At 40.9% G+C, this 17,833-nt stretch overlaps 2 protein-coding genes and 1 long non-coding RNA gene across 12 annotated transcripts in view; 2 read left to right on the forward strand and 1 right to left on the reverse strand.

Annotated features, from left to right (window-relative positions):
- NCOA7 (nuclear receptor coactivator 7) overlaps positions 1–2,593 on the forward strand; it is a 99,198-nt gene extending 96,605 nt beyond the window's left edge. For all 7 annotated transcript variants that reach the window (XM_075498681.1, XM_075498678.1, XM_075498683.1 and 4 more), the window contains one exon: positions 320–2,593. In XM_075498681.1, coding sequence (XP_075354796.1) covers positions 320–455 — 136 coding nt within the window. In that variant the 3' untranslated portion in view covers positions 456–2,593. The remainder of the gene's footprint in view (positions 1–319) is intronic.
- Positions 2,594–3,250: 657 nt separating this feature from the next.
- Positions 3,251–4,273, reverse strand: LOC142408324 (uncharacterized). Its single transcript, XR_012775249.1, has 2 exons — positions 4,229–4,273; positions 3,251–3,557 (listed from the first exon to the last, which is right to left on the reverse strand). It is a non-coding gene; the product is annotated as an uncharacterized LOC142408324 (long non-coding RNA).
- Positions 4,274–4,756: 483 nt separating this feature from the next.
- HINT3 (histidine triad nucleotide binding protein 3) lies at positions 4,757–12,286 on the forward strand. 4 transcript variants are annotated; one of them, XM_075498692.1, is made up of 5 exons: positions 4,757–4,906; positions 5,676–5,805; positions 7,169–7,238; positions 8,067–8,193; positions 10,195–12,286. In XM_075498692.1, the coding sequence occupies exons 1-5, from the start codon at positions 4,772–4,774 to the stop codon at positions 10,240–10,242; spliced, it is 510 nt and encodes a 169-aa protein (XP_075354807.1). In that variant the 5' UTR covers positions 4,757–4,771; the 3' UTR covers positions 10,243–12,286. The 4 variants fall into 4 exon arrangements, with proteins under 4 accessions (XP_075354807.1, XP_075354808.1, XP_075354805.1 ...); XM_075498693.1 differs by having other exon boundaries at positions 5,676–5,793; XM_075498690.1 differs by lacking the exon at positions 10,195–12,286 and adding an exon at positions 8,635–9,159.
- The last annotated feature ends 5,547 nt before the right edge of the window (positions 12,287–17,833 follow it).

Below are 17,833 nucleotides of genomic sequence, written 5' to 3' on the forward strand. Positions count from 1 at the left end.
CCTCCATGTCCTGGTGTTGGTCACAGCCACAGCCAGTGGTGAGAAGAGCTGAATGGCACAGGGGGCCGCGGACGCAGTCTCGGTCCTGCACTCTGTCCTGCTCGCTGGCGCAAACAAAAGCGAGGGGACTGCTCGCGAGCTTCTTGGCAAGTACTTTGCCAAGATTGAGCTCTTCACATTTGGTCTAAGAGATCCTCAGTATTACCTAGATTCCTCTGTATTGCTCCTCTGGTTGTAGGGCTCCTCTGGTTGTTTCTACAGCTTCCAATATTTTTACTATTATATATAACCTGAAATTTGTCGTGTATTTCCTTTTTAGTGGCCGGTTTGGCTTATGGTTAGATGCAGATTTGTATCATGGGCGAAGCAACTCCTGCAGCACCTTCAATAATGACATCTTATCTAAAAAAGAAGATTTCATAATACAAGATGTAGAAGTATGGACATTTGAATGAAGTACGGACTGCCTTAAGGACTGGATCCATTAGGCACTTAAACGCTAACTAGAAGGTGCAGGCTGCCTCACGTTACACGCTTTTTCCTCAAGTTTGTACCGGAGCATGACTACGCAAAAAACCCCAACCAACCAACCCAGGAAAAAACAGCTGGTTTTGAGAGGCAGTAAGGCACAGAACAGTAGGAGATCAGTCTGAAGTGTTTTTTACTTCCTCCTCCAACATTCCTCCATCAAAGATATGTTGCTTATGAAAACATTCATGGTGTATAAGTTGAAAACTTTTTCTGTAACTGTGAAAAAGATCCTGTGGGAAAACTGTAACTATCTAGTACATTCCATGTGTATTTATGTTCAATGTACAAATGCTAACCAAAAATAAAAGGTTACTTTACCAAAATCTACAGCATACTGTTTGCCATGGAAAAGAATCAGAAATAGGTGTACACAGCACTTAAGGGAACATGTTTTTAAAATCTTTTTATTTATTGTTATTGTATAGCAGGTTTTTTTTTTTTGTAAATGTATTAGCTATGAGGTTTTTTTCCTTTTAATGTTTCAAATCTCAATTTGATAAATAATGACTATTTCGGTAGGTTTCTTATGTGTTGGCATTTATTCTGAATCAATTTATTTGATTTCTGAAGTTAATTGTTATATTTTTATTTTGTAAATGAGATTTGGTTTTCATTTTACCCTAATTAGAGGGTTTGTTTTCTGGCAGAAACACTTGAGTGCATAATTCTGTTTTGGTTTTTTTTCCTGAGATGAGGGAGAAGGTGGATAGTGCTTCTTATTAACTCTGCTGCCTCATTCCTGTTAATAGATTATTAATTTTGGCAGCGTATGGAGACACTGGGCAAACTGCCACCTGGTATAGACTGTATCAGCTCTGTTGCAGTCAACAGAATTGGGACAGCATGCTCTGAGCATCTGCCCTAGTATTATTCGACTGTTTACGAAGGACATTTCTAAGAGAGGGTTGTTTTTCTCTATCACCACCAAATGATTCAAAATAAGCCACCCACTGTGCTTTTATGAGCACTTCTCTATGAATTGAAGAATAACTGCTTTGTTAAGGAGAAAATACAATTGAGATTTAGAGAAGAATGCTGTTTCCCTAACAGGCCAGGTCATGTTAGGGTAATACTTGTTTTCTTAGTAATTATATATATTATTTCCTTCCCGAAAAAGACTTGAAGCAACAGGCTGGCTTAGGATTTGACAGGCAACTAAATATTATTCTTTGTTTCTCATGAAATAATCAGATACTTTTCCCCCTCCCCCCTCAATGCTGAGAAGACTGCATGTTACAAAATAAAAATTTTGGGACATAGAGAGAGTGTGACAGAGGACTGGTAATCTTCACTGTTCGCTAAAGAATTCTTCTTTCCTATTATGCTGTGGTTTTGTTTACACAATCCAGACCTAACCAACATTAGGATGCTGTCCTGCCCTTGGACTTGAATGTGTTATGGTCCTGAGAAAGGCAGGTTTTAGAAATGGTAGTGTGCTTCCATGCTTTAAACAGTACAGTCTAATTTTGGAATATGATTAACTGAGTAATACAACTCAATTTAGTTACTGGTCTTCCCTTTTTGAATAGATTAAAAAAAAAAAAAGGCAGCCAAGTGGGTGTTCTTTCAAAAGCATTACTAAATCTTAATCCTGCACAGAAATTCCACAGTCTAAAAGCCAATGCTATATACAGTAAGCCTGTAACACGCTGCACGTGAGCTTTTCACACTTCCTTTCTATGTGGTCTACTACAGCCATAAAGTTCTTAACTGGTAATGCTGTAAAATATTTTGGAAGTTGCTAACAGCATAATGCTTGGAAGATACCAGGAATATCTAATACTGTTTGCTCTTTTAAATGGTGGGAGACCACTTAATAGTTTAAAAAAAAAAAAAAAAACCAAAACCAACCAAGTTCAACATTTTACATACATTTCACTATTGCTACCTAAAACTTACGCCATTATATTATCCTTGTCAGAGCATATCTAAACGCTGTGGTCTATATTCAAAACAGTGTTGTTCAATCAAAATTCTGTGACCCTTGAAACTATGAATATTGAATATATGTAATGCAGTGCTATCACAATATTTTCAATAAAGGAATTTATGCATTCAGAAACTTGTTACAGATGTTTTCTTTTATTCACAAACTTTAGTACACTTTAAAGATTAAAGGATGCAGCTTAAGTTACAGGTTATGCTGACAAATACCTACAGCTCCCCTCAAAAAGAGAATTCCAGCAATATTGTATTTCGGAAACATGGCTAAGGAGATGGGGGCCTTTCGTTTTTGTTTTGTGGGGTTTTTGTGGTGTGGGTTTTTTTTCTTGTGTGGTTTGGCGTCTCCTAAAATAGAGCTGTGTTTTGAGTTCGCTCAAAGACAGACTGTGACAAGGGGGTAAGAAATAACCAGTAATCCTGTTCGAGCTTAACAGTAGTTTAACTATTAGTTCTCGTTGCTTCTCTCAGCTGTAGTGAATGACGTGTATTCCCCTCATCATCTTTGACCATCCTGTTCCCAGAAGGCAAAAGTCTGTGTACATCATTTTTTTTTTTTTTACGTACCCTTTTTATGTTGCTAAAGTGTTCATGTATTTTTCTTTCTGTCCAAGAAAGACAAAGGCATACAATGTCTTAAAAGTACTTGGGTTTTGGCTTTATGATATACAGAGCGGGCATTAAGAAAAAAACAAATTACGATTATGCATGAAACAGAACAAGTACGCTATCTGTGAACCTGGCTTTGAGTGCAATGGCAGTAAGAATTTTCTTAATGTAAAGTAAGGAAAACTACGGTCACTAGTAATTTTTCTCTCAGAGGGAGAACAAAAGTTTGTTCTTGCAACATGAAGCATATGTACTTTAGTGGTACTTGGATAAAGACTTTTGCTCCAGGACAGCGTTGAAGTGCTCATTCACAATAAGGCTTGTAAGTACCCAGGTAAGTGCGGATGTTCAGTTTGGTGCTGGTTTCAGTGCAGTTTTTGTAGCGGATGTTTTGTACAAAGCTGGCTTTAGAGCAAAGTAAAACCCAGTAACTTTCAGAATAATCCTCGTGCGTAAACATTCAAGATTTCACTTGCCTGTTCGTAGCAGAGAAAAGGAGCAGGTTAGCTCATTGCAAAGGGATTGCCTCATGCCCTGCAGGTCAGCAATTGCTGGCACATGAGCTTCTTAAGGTGGAGTAGCTAACTGTGTCCTATTTGTACAAGCACAGCTCGCTTGCTCTGAAAGAAATGCACTTTCAAAAAATCTCATTCTAAATTTTGCAGCTCGTTACCTCTTTAAACACTGTGGCCTATCGTCTGTGGGACAAGTACTTTGTGCCACTTGGACTGCACCGAGAACATAAACATTGAAATTCTGTGGTCAGGGATTCTGCAGCTCTGCAACTCTAGTGAACAGTGCACGGGATTTAAAATACAAATTATTAAGAAAACATTTTTAGAAATTGAAGGTTAGCTACGACTTAGAAATACCCTCTGTTAGCTTTGGAAGCAGCTGATACGATGAGGGTGGTGAGGCCCTGGAACAGGCTGCCCAGAGAGGTGGTAGATGCCCCATCCCTGGAAACATTCAAGGTCAGGCTGGACGGGGCTCTGAGCAACCTGGTCTGGTTGCAGATGTCCCTGCTCATGGCAGGGGGCTTGGACCAGATGACCTGTACGTGTCCCTTCCACCCCAAAGCAGTCTGTGACTCCGTGAATTGAATGAGCTCGGAATGCAGCCACTTCGTTTTATCCCCAGTTCGTACCTGTTTTCCAGTGAAAACCTGGGCTGAGCGGGCCGCACGTACTTTTGTTGGTGCTTCGGGGGTGTCGCTCAGCGTGCGGCCGAGGCAGGTCAGCGTGCCGCACGCCCGGAGCAACCTGTCCGCGTCAGGACTGCGTCTTCGCCTACGTAGAGCCCCCCTCGAGCCGTCCCACACCTCGTTAAAGACGGTTCCTCGCGCCGGGGCCCTTGGAGCGCGCCCCCCCCTCGCCCACGTGCCCGGGAGCGGTGGGCGGGGCCACAGCCCGCCAGCTCCGCCGGCGCCGTGCCGCGCGCGCCCTCCCCCACGGGGGCACTCCCGCGGCCCGCGCGCGCTCCCTGGCGGCGCAGGAGGCGAGCGGGCGGGCGGGGCGCTGAGGCGGGTGGCCCCGCCCTGCCGCCCCGCCATTGGTGCTGGCGGCGAGGGCGGGAGCGCGCCGCCCCGCCCCCGCTTGCCGTGCCGCCCGGCGCCGGCAGGGGGCGCGCGCGGGCCCGGCGGCTGCGGGCGAGGGGCGGGGGCTGCGGCGGCGAGGAGGCGGTGGCGGCCATGGCGGGGGAGGAGGCCGCGGCCGGCGGCGCCGAGGGGAGAGACGCCGGGAGCGGCGGCGGCTACGACGGCAAGTGTGTGTTCTGCAGGATCGCCCGCCGGGAGGAGCCGGGCACGGCGCTGCTCCCCTGCGAGGTGGGTGAGGGGCGCCCGGGCGGTGGACGACGGCGGCGGCCTCCCCCGGTGCCCCGCCGCGGCGTCCCGCCCTTCACCGCCGCCCTTGTCCTCTCTCCCGGAGGTGCGGGTCGGGCCAGCTCCCCGCTGGCAGCCGAGAGGCTTTTGTTGGCCTGGGCGGGTGGTTGTCGTCCGCGGCCGGTTTTTAACGCAGAGGCAAATTGTGGCCGTCGCCATGCTGGCCTGAGAGCTCCGGTGCGGGCCCCGGTGCCCGAGCTGCTCGGCGCCGGGGCCTGCGGAGAGGGCAGGAGAGGGCCGAGGGGCTTAGTCTGAGAATGAAAGATCAAGCCCTGAAGTCGTGTGTCTGTCGGTCGCCCGGTGCCGGCCCTCCCTCTCGGCGAGGCGATGCCTGGGCTGCCAGCTGGCCGAGGGCGTCGCTTTGAAAGGCTTGGCGGGTCTGGGGGAGCCCTAGGGGTCCTGTACTCTTTTATGGAGGTAGGAGTGAAACACTGATCGGAAAGGAAGTGTCTTGCTATCCTTAAATGTGGGCACAACAGCTAGGAACCCTAAGGCGGGTGCCGAGGAATCCCGGCTGCAGAAGGTCGACTGAGGACGCAAATGGTCCTTACAAGTCTCTCGGTAGGCTGGCTCCAGAAATCTTCAGATTTCTGCTAGTTACTTCAAACATGACATTAAGTATCACATTGATATGGGGAAGATGGACTTTGTTGCCTACTCTTTGCCAATGTCCTCGTCCTAATCAATTTAATTTGCTTGCATCCCTTTTTAGTATGAAGACCTTGTTTGCTTTAGAGATATCAGACCTGGTGCCCCCCTCCACTATCTGGTGGTGCCGGTGGAGCACATGGGAAACTGCAAAACGCTGAAGGCAGAACACATACCTGTAGGTAAGGCTGTAGGTGTGTGTTTAACTTGAAGGAAAATAATTTTGCACAGTCTTAAATAGTGCGTTGGCAAGTAAATTACACCTTTGAGCACCATTTGGTTGTGAATGTAAACACTGAAATAGGTGGTGTGAGTATAGGTAGGGACTTACCCTTCCTGGGAACTTCCACGTGCCACTCTAGAATAGCATGCATTTTTGTGCAAGTCTAGAAAACCATTGCAGTAATGCACGAAATCTCTTTTGTTTGCATGGAGTATAGATGCCTCTGCACTTTGTTGGAAGTGCAACTTTATTTTAAAAAATATTTACGTGCTGCTTCATTGTGTTTTCTTAGATATATATGCAGTTTCAAATTATATGAAAAATTATAGAATAATTTTATAAAATGTATATTTTATAACAAGTGCTACATTATTTTTCAGGAAACAGGAGTAAGAGAAGAAAGAAGGAAATGGTGTTCCAATAAACTTCAATAATTTTTGAAAAGATAAAATTCTAATATATTGAAGCTATGATGTATTGTTAATAGGCTTTTTTCTTCCCCTTTAAGAAAACATTGTCATGGAATTAGTTGTTTCACAAGAAATGCCTAGCTAAGTGTGTTGAGTAGTGGAAGAAACTACAGATATACATGCATGAAGAGATTCCACCTCATGGAAAATTACAGGTGATGCAAGAAAAGCATTATAGTTGCATGTTGCACATCTTGCATCACTGTATTTCGCTTCTAAACGTAGGGTGGTTTTCTCCAGAAACAACTTCTGTATGTGTTTGGCTTCAAGGCAATTCCTTAGACTTTTGCCTTGAGTTTTTGCGTTAGGGTTGCTTCTCTTCTCAGTGATACAGTAATGAAGCTTTGTTCTAGTAATAAGTAGGACTGAGAATTTTATTTTATTTTAATTTAAATTGCCGTACCATCTCTGCAACTTGCTAACTTATGCCAGGCTGCACAGGACCTAGAGATCAAAGTCCTGTAGCTGTGTAGAGATATAACACCGGAATTAGTGTAAACATTATCATTCTGATCAATCAGTATTTATTGGGGGTTTTTTTATAAGGGTGTGGTGATACCATGCTTTGGCCAAAGTTGTTAGAATAATACCACACTTAAAACATCATTAGTGTGGAAATCAGTAACAGTGGTGATTTTCATGTCGATCATTGCACAGCACTGTCTTGACAATCCCTGTTTGATTATGAGTAGTTACAGTATTTACATTTTGAAAAACCCATGTTTGTAATCTCAGTCTAATCAGTTTGTTGAAGTTAATAGTAAAAGATTTTGTTTCTGAAGAATACCTTTTTTAAATTACTTGATGATATATGATATGCAAAATATTATTAAACATGAAATGAAATGTATTTGTGTTTAATAGTGAAGAGAATGATGGAAGTTGGAAAAGCTGTCCTCCAGAGAAATAACTTTAGTGACTTGAATGATGTAAGGTATGTAATGGAAACCTCCTGTGTTTATTGAGTATGTTTTATAGTTTTCAGAATGCTATTTTAGAGATGGTGGCAACAACTGCAGTATGATGTAGTGAAGAAATTGGGTCTGCATTCACTTATCGCATGACTTCTCAAGTAGAATGTGGTGGTATTGAATATAAACTCATTTTTTCTGATGAATTTCGAGCGTACATTGCGTTCCAACTCCGAGATTCTTTCTTGACCACATCTTGGGATAGGGAGGGCACTTCAAACAACTTATATAAAAGGCTACTCTTTAATTACGTGCTGAAAATATGCTTTAAATCCTAGATTCCAGAAGAGAGGTAAACTTTGTCCTATTCAAGCAGGGCACTGCGTTATGTTTCAGTCATACCTGCGTTCATCTGATTTCAGTGCTGCACCCTTTAGTTTAAGCCAGTGCCTTTGATAGCCAAAGTAAATTGTAAATAGTGTAGAGTACAGGGCACTGGGCCTTCATGATTAAAATAGGTAGAAGGCTACATTCATCTAGTGACAGTGGCTTTCCAGCTGAAAACTAGATATGATACATTTAAGATACATTTTATTTTTTAAACCCTCTTTCTTAACAAATAGTATCTTAAATACAGAGATGTGAAGGAGTAGGTTAAGGGGCTTTTGAAAAGGTTTCCTGAGAGCATAATGAAAGGAAAGGGCATGTTTTTGTTCCTGCCTTTTATGTACAAGGAAAATGTGATGAGTTGAGTTCTTAATTCAGCTGATCATGTTAAATAACTTGCGATGTTCCATTTCTTTCTGAACCAACATCATCAGTATTTTTTTACTTGTTTTCCTTTTCTGAAGAATGGGTTTTCACTGGCCTCCGTTCTGCTCCATATCCCACTTGCATCTTCACGTCCTGGCCCCAGCGAGTCAGCTAGGATTCTTATCCAGACTCGTGTACAGAATCAACTCCTACTGGTTTATCACGGTAAGCATAATGCAAATGAGCTTTTCGGTAGGTTTTCAATTGCAAGCTGAAAATGCGATATCTTTCTAACATTTTAACTATGTCCAAAAATTCTTTGAGCAATTATTTTTGTCATTACTATCATTATTAATTATTTATATTTTGCATTAAATATTTGAGAAAATATAAAGGTAAAATGTAACTAATGTTTATGTGTATTAAGGGAAATGGAGTGACAATAACATTCACAGTAGTTCTGGATCTAATGTGTAGCTTAGGTTAATGTGATGTGCTTCTGAGGACACTTCATAAGTATTTGTTTGTTAATGTAAAAGGATATATTCAAATGTGATGGGCTGTGTATTGTACATAGCCTGGTTCATCCATTCAAGGTGAAAAACATGGCCACCTAATGATTGCTTGTATCATTTCACATGGTTTTTCTCGCCTTGTCATCTTTAGACTGAAACAAGTGTCTGCTTTACAAAAACATTGTTTGTACTGATTTATGTCAGTAGAGGTAAGCAATGAGACTGAACCTGGCACTGACTGAATCACTGGTTGAAAATATCTCTCTCGAGAACTAAAGCTTGCTCTCACTGCTTTGATGCAACAAAGAACCTGTCCTTGCAATGTAGCTACAGCATTCTGGTGTCATTGCACAGCCCCAAAACAAAGATGCTGAAAAAGGTCTGTCTCATCTGAAGAATATAGACAACCTCTTACTTAAAGAGAAAAAAATTGGTTTCTTCACATTGGTGCCTTGCTGGAGATCTCACCTAGCTCGAAAAAAGCAGGTGTGTCTCTGCTATATTGTAGAGCATCACACAGATATTTGGCCCTCAAATAAGCATAGCTGTGTAGTTTTACTGCTTACTATCTTGGATTAGCTCAGGGAGATTTGTACCAAGTGTGGTTATCCAATATGGATGCACTTCAAAAGATATTTTGCCCTGTTGTCAAGTTGGAAAATGTTCTTGAGTTGGTTTTGGGTTTTGGTTTTTTTTGGGGGGGGGGGGGGGGGGGTGTTGGTTTTTTTTTAATTATAAAGGCTTGAGTGTGATACTTGTTTAAGAATGCAAACCAAGATTGAGAGAACTTAATTTTCAGTTGCTCCATGCTTTATCTAGCTTTCTTTGCAAATAAACTGCAGGAGCTACTTAACTCCTGTTAAGTTGTTCCTATCCTAAGTAGCTCATTGCATTTTTACTGCGTGCATTTAAAACATGCCAAACTTAAGCTTTTCACCTTTTAATGTGGTTCCTTTGGAGATCTTAAACCTCAAGCACTAGCTAAAAATAAAAGATTAATTCAGTGGGACTGGCAAAAAAAGGCTAACAGTAAACTGAGTTGTTTCAGAAGTGCCCATGTTAGTCTCCATGTGCCCAGTTTGGCCTGCTAGAACAATGTTGGCAGACTTCCTTCTGCCCTGAGCCTTTCTGAGGGCTCTGCGGGCTGGTGCTGTTACACATACAAAATACAGCTGTCCCAGTTAGGTGCTAGATGCATAAATAGCCATACGATGAGAAAAGTTACGTATAAGCATAGTGACATAACCAAAGAATGGATGTATGTCTCGTGACATGAACCACATATGTGAATGCACTCCATCCCTCAGCAACATATGTGGCTGGTGTGCAGCTGGTTGGGTGATGAGAGGCCACAACATGCCATTGTGGAGCGTCTCCCAAAGAATTCCAGGTCTCACCACTTGTTTGTTCTGAGCACTGCTGTCTTCTGAGGTCCTTAAAACCACAGTGCTTTATCTGCTATTTATTTGCTCAAACATCCTCTGACTGTCATAGGTTCTGTTTCCTTTTCTGATCGTCTAATGGGAGTTTGATGGAAAGTGTGAAAGAGTCTGCTGTTTAAAGCAATCATTGTATTCTGCTTCTGTTGGATGCTTTGTCTGTAAAAATGAAAAGTAAATGCTCTTAGTGTCACTTACCATTTTTAAAACGGAATTTTCAGTAAACTGAAGGTCCACCATGTAGTTAATGCATTGCTTTCTCTCTTTCATAGGCTGAACAACTGATTGAGCGACTGCAAACTGAAAATGCTGCCAGTTGAAAGCACTCTTACCCTTGAGTCGCTAGCCAGTTTGTTCTTTGTCTTTGAACTCTGATTTAAGGTTGCACAGTTTGATGTTGCCAATAATAGACCAGGATAAAAAAAGCTTTAGTTCCTCATGAAGAAATAACACACAGAATTTGTAGCTGCCAACCTAATTCTCCTGTTTGGATACTTGAGTCTGTATACTTCTCTGACAATAAGGTGATGTATTTTAATTATAATTTTATATTTGTATATATATACATACATAATACATACACACACATACGCACACGTGCAGAGAACTTTTCCTAGTAAAAGGCAGGGTATAGCAACAGAATGTATTGCAACTAAGGCAACAAGTTACTACTAACAGTATGTATGTGGTACCAAAGGGAGTATTTGTTGCAGAAGCAAGCTTTTATTTTAAAGATGCATTTTTCTGGGATTGCAAGTAACATTTAAAACATTTAAGTTTCTATCCATATTTGTATGATATGTTACTTATGCCTACTTATTAGTAGGTACATTGCTGAAAGTACACTACTAACTTTCTGGTGCTAAACCACATTAATATATTACCTGTCTTATTTGCATGACAGTGACATAGTAAATGTTAATATAATAGGTGCCCAAGATGTGATAATGCTATATAACATAGAATATAGTTTAAACGTATGTGTAAGTGGTTGTATGTTGGCATTAAAGATTGTTCCTCTCTTATGTGCACAATATTTCAAATTAGTTATTGTATGTTTACAAAAAATGTGAAATGTTCAGAGAAATTGATTTAACATACCGCTCTTCTGAATGGTGGTAGAAAAAAATTCCAAATTTTAGATGGTTGATATTGTTCTCACTGGAAGTCCCTTGGAGATTACTAATGCCTTGGCTAAATTTGATTTCTAAATGAAGTCGTAAGATAAATAGGTCTTTAGTGCAGTGGGTATGTGTCAGGCTTGCATAATAGCAATCTGATTTGAATTTGGGATGGCAGGGACTCAGCCCCAAACTGGAACATGTTGGGTTGCTTAAGGAACCTGCTGAACATTTGCCTTTGCTGTACGACCCTAATCAGCAATGCTAGCGCTCTGTTTTTCAATACCATATTAAGGCAGACTGTTTGGAAAGTTAAAACTCCAGAAAACATGGAGTGGATTTTCTTCATTCACAGAGTGTATCTCTTGGTGCTGAACTAATCAAGTGTCCTTGGCACTTTATATACAACTGAGGTGGTGATGGTCTGTTGCACCTGCAAGCTTCCCTGAATGTAATCTTCTCCTTGTTCAGTGATCCAGCACCTGTTGCCTTAGTGGTACAATGTATTGTAATATTCGTAGAGTAAACTATACGTAATACTTCAGGAAGTTCATACCCTTCTGAAGAACAATGTTTTCTACCTAGAAGAGTTTACACCTCTCTTTTCTGTAAGACCTTGTTCCTGATGTCTTGCTATTCTTATTAGTGGGCGCTCACATGTCATTTGCAGCCCTTTAGGGTTTTAATTTGTAACGTTAGGTAGGAAGAGTGTGAATTAAAGCCACTGAACTTGGACTACTTCTGTGCAATAGATTAGGAGGTTTGAGCTGGCTCCTAGATTTGTGAATATCTGAACATTTAAGATCTTTCCAGAGTTAATACCATCTATGTGTTCTGATTTGTAATTAATTTATGTAACTGTACTTAACTGTGACATGTAATATTTAAAATACCAACATGAACTGTTGTCAAAAAGGATTAATAAACAGAATAAATGCTAATCTTGGAGTGATCTTCCAGTGCAATGGAGTAGTTGACCGTGGGAGCTGACCCTAGATACCCCTTTGCTCGTTCTTCACCCCCGACCCCAGCGGGATGGGGGAGAGAATAGGAAGAGCAAAAGTGAGAAAACTCATGGGTCAAGATAAAGACAGTTTAACAAATGAAGGAAAGAGGAAGAAAAAAGCCAAGGCATGCAATGTAAAGGTAGTCACTCATGATCTCCCGCAAGCAGGCTAGTAGCAATGGCTGCCTGCTCCCTCCCCCCCCCCCCAAAAAAAAAACCAACCAAAAAAACCCCAAACCCACAACCTCTCCTCAGCTTTTATTGCTGAGCATGGCTTTATATGGCATGGAATATCCCTGCTGGTCAATTTGTGCCAGTGGTGCAGGTTGTGCCCCCTCCCAGCCTTTTGCCCACTGGAGGGGCAGAGCAAGAAAAAGAGAAGGCCTTGATCCTGTACAAGCACTGCTCAGCAGTCACCAGAACACTGGTGTTTTATTAACACTGTTTCAGTCACAAACCCAAAACATGGCACCTTATGGGCTACTCTGAAGAAAATTATCTCTACCCCAGCCAGACCCAGTATGTTGTTAAATGTACACAGAAGGGTGCAGGTCAACCGTTGCATCTTCCATTTGAGAAGGGTCCCGCTAATGACAGTAAGACCAGAAAGGTAAAAATGAGGATATAATCTAGCTTCCAAACTTTTGCTGATGAACAAGATAGGGAATTCAACTTGTCTCTGACAGCAGCAGATGGGCCTCAAACCAGCTCAAACAAGAAATCATTAAACAGAGCCACATTAATTACTGAGATGAATGCTCAGTATCTCATTAGTGTTTTTCAGCATAGAAGTATGTTCCATTTTCCTTCTGTATTGACAAGCATTCTTGGACTCAGCAGATAATTTTTTTAATTAGGCTGAGAAATATTTTCTGAAAAGCCTATCCTAATGCTTTGGATATGCTTCAGAATTACTGGCTAGCTTGTGGAAGAGGTGGTGGGCAGACCCCATTAACTATGTCACCCTCTTCTGCAGCAGCATTATAGCATCATTTTAAAACTTCCAAAATCTTCCGTGGAGCTTTCCAGTGAGCAAAGATCAGTAAAATACTGTTGGAGAGTGAACTCAGCAGCTCTTACTCTCCAAGAGCCTGCAGAAGCAAAGGAAAGTTGCTTAGCCACTGCCCCTGACTCTGTTGTTCTTTGATCCAGTATTAGCAGTCCTGAGAAAAGCTGCTTTTTTGACTACATATTTAGGAATGACAAAGCTTTATTTGTACTCTTTTGCTCAATTGTTTTATGTAAACTCCCAGCCTAATGCAAACCCAGAGAATAATGCTTTTATGCTGAAGTACTAACTGCCCCCTCTGAAAGGGTGAAACAGATACACGTACAATGCTGTTAAATGTAGAATAAAAAAAAAGTTTGTGTTTTGACTAAGGACATTTTCAATGTGATTACATTGGTAATAACTCCTCAAGCTATTTTGAAGTCTCCTTAAGTGTGAGTTGTAAATAAAAGCATAAAAATGGGAGCAAACCAGTGAAAATCGTATTTGAAATTTGACAATCTTGGAAACAATAAAATGCTGCATACAAATTCACTTGCTGTCATTTCAAGCTGATGTGCAATATTTATTGAAGTGCTGAAAGTGCTTTCAGTGTTTGACAAGACAAAATACAGATAATCCCTATACAATGTACAGTCCAAAACAGATGCAGAATTCACAGTCTTCACGTGGAAGAAGAGGAAAGACCAGTGAGGGAGCTTGCCACAAAGAAGTGAAGTTTAGGAGAGATTTGAAGAGCTGGAAGTTACTTAGTAGGGCCAGAACACCTTTTAGAAGGTCAGTTTACTTGCTACTCTAAATAATCTGTAATACTAAAAAACCTCACATGCTACAATTTTTGTGAAAATAATTTAATAAATTCTGTTCCATTTACTCTAATGGGGGCCTGCTGCAAAAAACTTGCCTGTTGAAAAGTTTACATTCCTGTTTCATCTGTAGGTGCTAATCTAATCTTCACATCGCAGTTGAGGAAGTAGAATTTTGTAAAACTTGTAAACCAGTAGCTCAGTTCAGTCATGTCCATTAGATAAGATGCACTCCTGACTGTACAGGCTTCAGGAGTAATTTTTTATTCTGGAGTGTACCAGTGGACAAACCAACCAATTGTGTTACCTATCTTTTAGACTTCTTTTGAAATATTGGCTATTGCCAGAAGCAGGAGATTGGATTTGTCAACCTGCGTGCTGACCAAGTTTGGCAGCTTTTTTGGTGTTTATAAGCATTGCATGGGCACATAGAAAGATTTCAATCACTCTTTAGAGAATGCTTATCTAAAGCTGGCAGGTAGGAAATTTGGCCCTATAATTGTTTAAAAACATCCATCCCTCTATAAATAACCTTTCTGATAATAATCCTTGGTTTTATTAAAAATATCATGATAGGGCAAGCTTTTTGTAGTTGCTTCCAAAATTGGTAAGACCATTTCATTAGGGCTTACTCTGCTTCTATCTGTTTTCATCAGAGGGGTGCTTAAAGCTCTTGTAGATGTACTCAAGTGATACTTAAACCAACCAGCAGCACAAGAGAGTGCAGCAGAGGCCGTGTAAGCATCTAACACTCACTGCTTACGTAGCAGCAGAAGCCTGGATTCCCATCATTTAACTACTTGCGCCAGACTTAATTAAGAACTAGTAAGTTTGCATGAGCTGGACTTGCATCTTAGAGCACTCGGGCTACGCGCTGCCCCAACTGTGTGTCTTTTAATGTATTATTTGTACAATGTCTAGTAATGTGGTTTTTTTCCTGATATTACTATCCTGTTAGTCAGCTGGCAACACTTGAACCACCTGATACTGCTTCCTGCAAGTGCTACAGCAGCACTAAATGCATTTGAAAATTGTTAGAATTAAACAAATCGCATTCTGTAGCTGTATTATAAAAAGCTTGATTTGTTTTGAAATCAAAATGCGTGTACAGGCTTTATCTAATGGGAGCTGAAATCCACTAAGGTGTGCTCATGTCATGTTTGCAAGAAACGCTTTTCCAAAAGAACAAAGCATTTTAAATGTGTTAAGATCACAAATTATATGTCTTGTTTTCATCTGCAAGATGTGGATTTGTTTCGGAAGAAGGAGTGGTTTTTAAAACTAAGGGAACACACACCAGCAGTGCCTGGTGCAGCACATATTCCCCAGTTTCCTACATGGTAAAATTAAGTGGTGATTAAAACACACCCTTTGTTTCCTCCTCTGTGCTCCACCTGCATCTGGCTCCCCTGTCCCCCAGATATACTTATTTCAGCACATTCATTTCTTTCCTTTTTTCTGTTTTCATTGTCTTTTCACTAGGAAAAGGAGGCATAATGGCCTCCTTTTCACTAGGAAAAGAAAGCATATCCCCCCAAAAGGGATAATGAATTCCATATTTTTATTTTCTCAGTCAAAAGGCTTATTTTGATGCAAATCCCCATTGGATGAAAATGTCAAAACAAAAAAAAACCATTCTTTTAGGCTTTTTGCAAAAAAAATTCTTTTATATAAATAGGATAAAATAATCTACCACTTTTATCAAGTTCATAATTTATATTAGGTTTCAATATCCTTTTGAGGCAGGAGAATATTCTTATTTTAAAGATCCATCAAGTAGTGTAGTTAACACCACATAAAAGCTTTTATTTGCACTGGTAAAAAATATAATTTTGTATTCCTAATTATACAGTTTTCTTGGTGGGGACTATTGTAAATAACAGCTCCTGATTATTTTTAATAGCATTATTACAACTATCGTATATAAACAATCCTTTCTTTTTTTAAGCATAGGAAAAGTTCCCCAAGAAGAACCATGAAGGAAATTGTTATTGGTCATCTTTCAGTCCCCTTTTTAATCAGCAGATCATTTTTTCTCCCAGTTTGGAGAACTCACAACTGTGCTTTCAAAGCACAGCCCTGCCCCAGCTAAGTGAGGTATGGGACTGCACCGCTATACTTTTATTTATGCATTTGGCACTACAGGAACTCTAATCTCCTCCTGTTGTGAACAATATTGCTACATTGTGGTGAAAGAAGAGAAAGAACCTTTTTTCTTTTGCCCTCATGAATGGACGGTGCCCCAATCTACAGTTTCAGTTGTCTGTCACTTCTTTATGTTGTGGCCCCCTACTTTCTATGAAGAAAAATTAGCTGAATTCACTGAGAAGGATGCGGAGCTTTGTGATCTTCTAGGGTATGACACAGCATTAGAAGAACAGAACAGGTAAAAATGCTGTGAGATACAGAGGAAAAAGAACAAGAGATACAGAAGGTCTGGAGAAGACATGATCATAAGAATAGACTATTAAATACCAGGACTAGTGCAGCTCTCCAAAATACATGCAAGCTGCAACTAATTTAGGAACCATCAAATATCCTTGCTGTGATATTTCCGTAAATTTGGGAATTTTCATATACTTCATGAAAGTCAACATAACTTCCATTTATTCAGTTTCACCATGTAAAAATAACCTAAACTTTTGCTATATACCAGGCTCTTTTTTTGAAGAAGTATATGAATTCCCATAAAAGTGTTCAATTCCATGTTTTACAAATCAAAATACCACAGACAGCCAGTATTTCACAACCTGCAAGAATCAGCGTTGTGTGGTAGCAAGTTAGTAATTTATACCTTCAGTAACCTAAAGCAGTAAGCCAGCAGAGATATTTTAAGAACTGCAGTATACTTGGTAGTGGATGATAATAATGAAAGGACAATCCAATGGCAGCGTGATGGATTAGTTGATTATTTGTGATTTCTGTCCAGATCTTTATGATTTTTTAGCATTTTTATGAAAACATTTTTTCATCCTGCTCATGTCCCAGTAAGTAGCTGAGTTGCAATTCTGTACTGAAAACCTCTTTCAAGATGATATCCAGATATGTTTTTCCAAATGGAACCATGCAGCAGAATTCATCAGATGACAAAGCCTTATTCTAGTAAAGTGATGATCACATCATCATCTTTTCCTTGCCAAAGCATTTCGCCTTCAAAATGAACCAGACCATGTTTTCTGGCTCTTAACAAGATTCCCACTACTTTATTGGAAATAGTCACGTATGTTTCAAACAGCTGCCCGAATGTCACACTCACATGTCCATCTTCTCCCACCTCTCCAGTGCTTCTAATGATCAAGCACAGCTCTTCTACTTCCTTTCCCACGTGTGAGTGAGCATCTTTTCCTCTCTGCTCTGTCTGAGACCCTTCAGGGGGTCTCCCGTAGGTAGGATCTCCTCTGTGAGTATGCACTGGTTTAGATGCAAGCCTGTTGTCGTTGCTGAACGGGTTCTTTCTCTGATATTCAATGTGATCCTCTGCCCAGGTCTGCCAACTTTTCCTCAAGTCACCCACCGCACTGGTAGCTTTAGCACTCTGCCCTTCATCTTCTTCCATTTCTTGAAAATGTTTTATGGCGCTCAAGCAGGAAACAAATCAATGACTGGTTGTAACTGTGGTTCCTGGGTGCCCTGTCAGCTGTGAAGGAAAAACAACAAATCCGCCTGATAATTTTTGGAAGAGTTTTGCCCGAGTGAGAGGCAAGGCTGCTGAAAAAGACCTTAAATACCTGAAGATTTTGTTAAGTCCACCCATAATTCTACAGCAATGAGGAAAGTAAAAGTGATTCAGCTGAAATTCGGAAGTCACTTTGTAACACAGGGCAGTAAGTTATGCTTACAAGGTTACACGGCGTACCAGAGGTCCCGCAATGACCGTACATACCCCACAGCCTCCGTGCAACACAAACAGGGTGCAGTACTTACTCTTCATGCAACGATGCCTTTTAAAGAACTTTATCCTTACCCCTG

The sequence above is a fragment of the Mycteria americana genome, chromosome 3 (genome assembly GCF_035582795.1).
Source record: "Mycteria americana isolate JAX WOST 10 ecotype Jacksonville Zoo and Gardens chromosome 3, USCA_MyAme_1.0, whole genome shotgun sequence".
Lineage (NCBI taxonomy): Eukaryota > Metazoa > Chordata > Aves > Ciconiiformes > Ciconiidae > Mycteria > Mycteria americana.

Coding starts and splice junctions, on each gene's coding strand:
- HINT3 (XM_075498690.1), top strand. CDS start 4,772: ATGGCGGGGGAGGAGGCCGCGGCCGGCGGCGCCGAGGGGAGAGACGCC. Junction 5,806..7,168: donor ACCTGTAGGTAAGGCTGTAG/GTGTGTGTTTAA, acceptor TGTGTTTAATAG/TGAAGAGAATGATGGAAGTT. Junction 8,194..8,634: donor ACTCCTACTGGTTTATCACG/GTAAGCATAATG, acceptor TGTCATCTTTAG/ACTGAAACAAGTGTCTGCTT.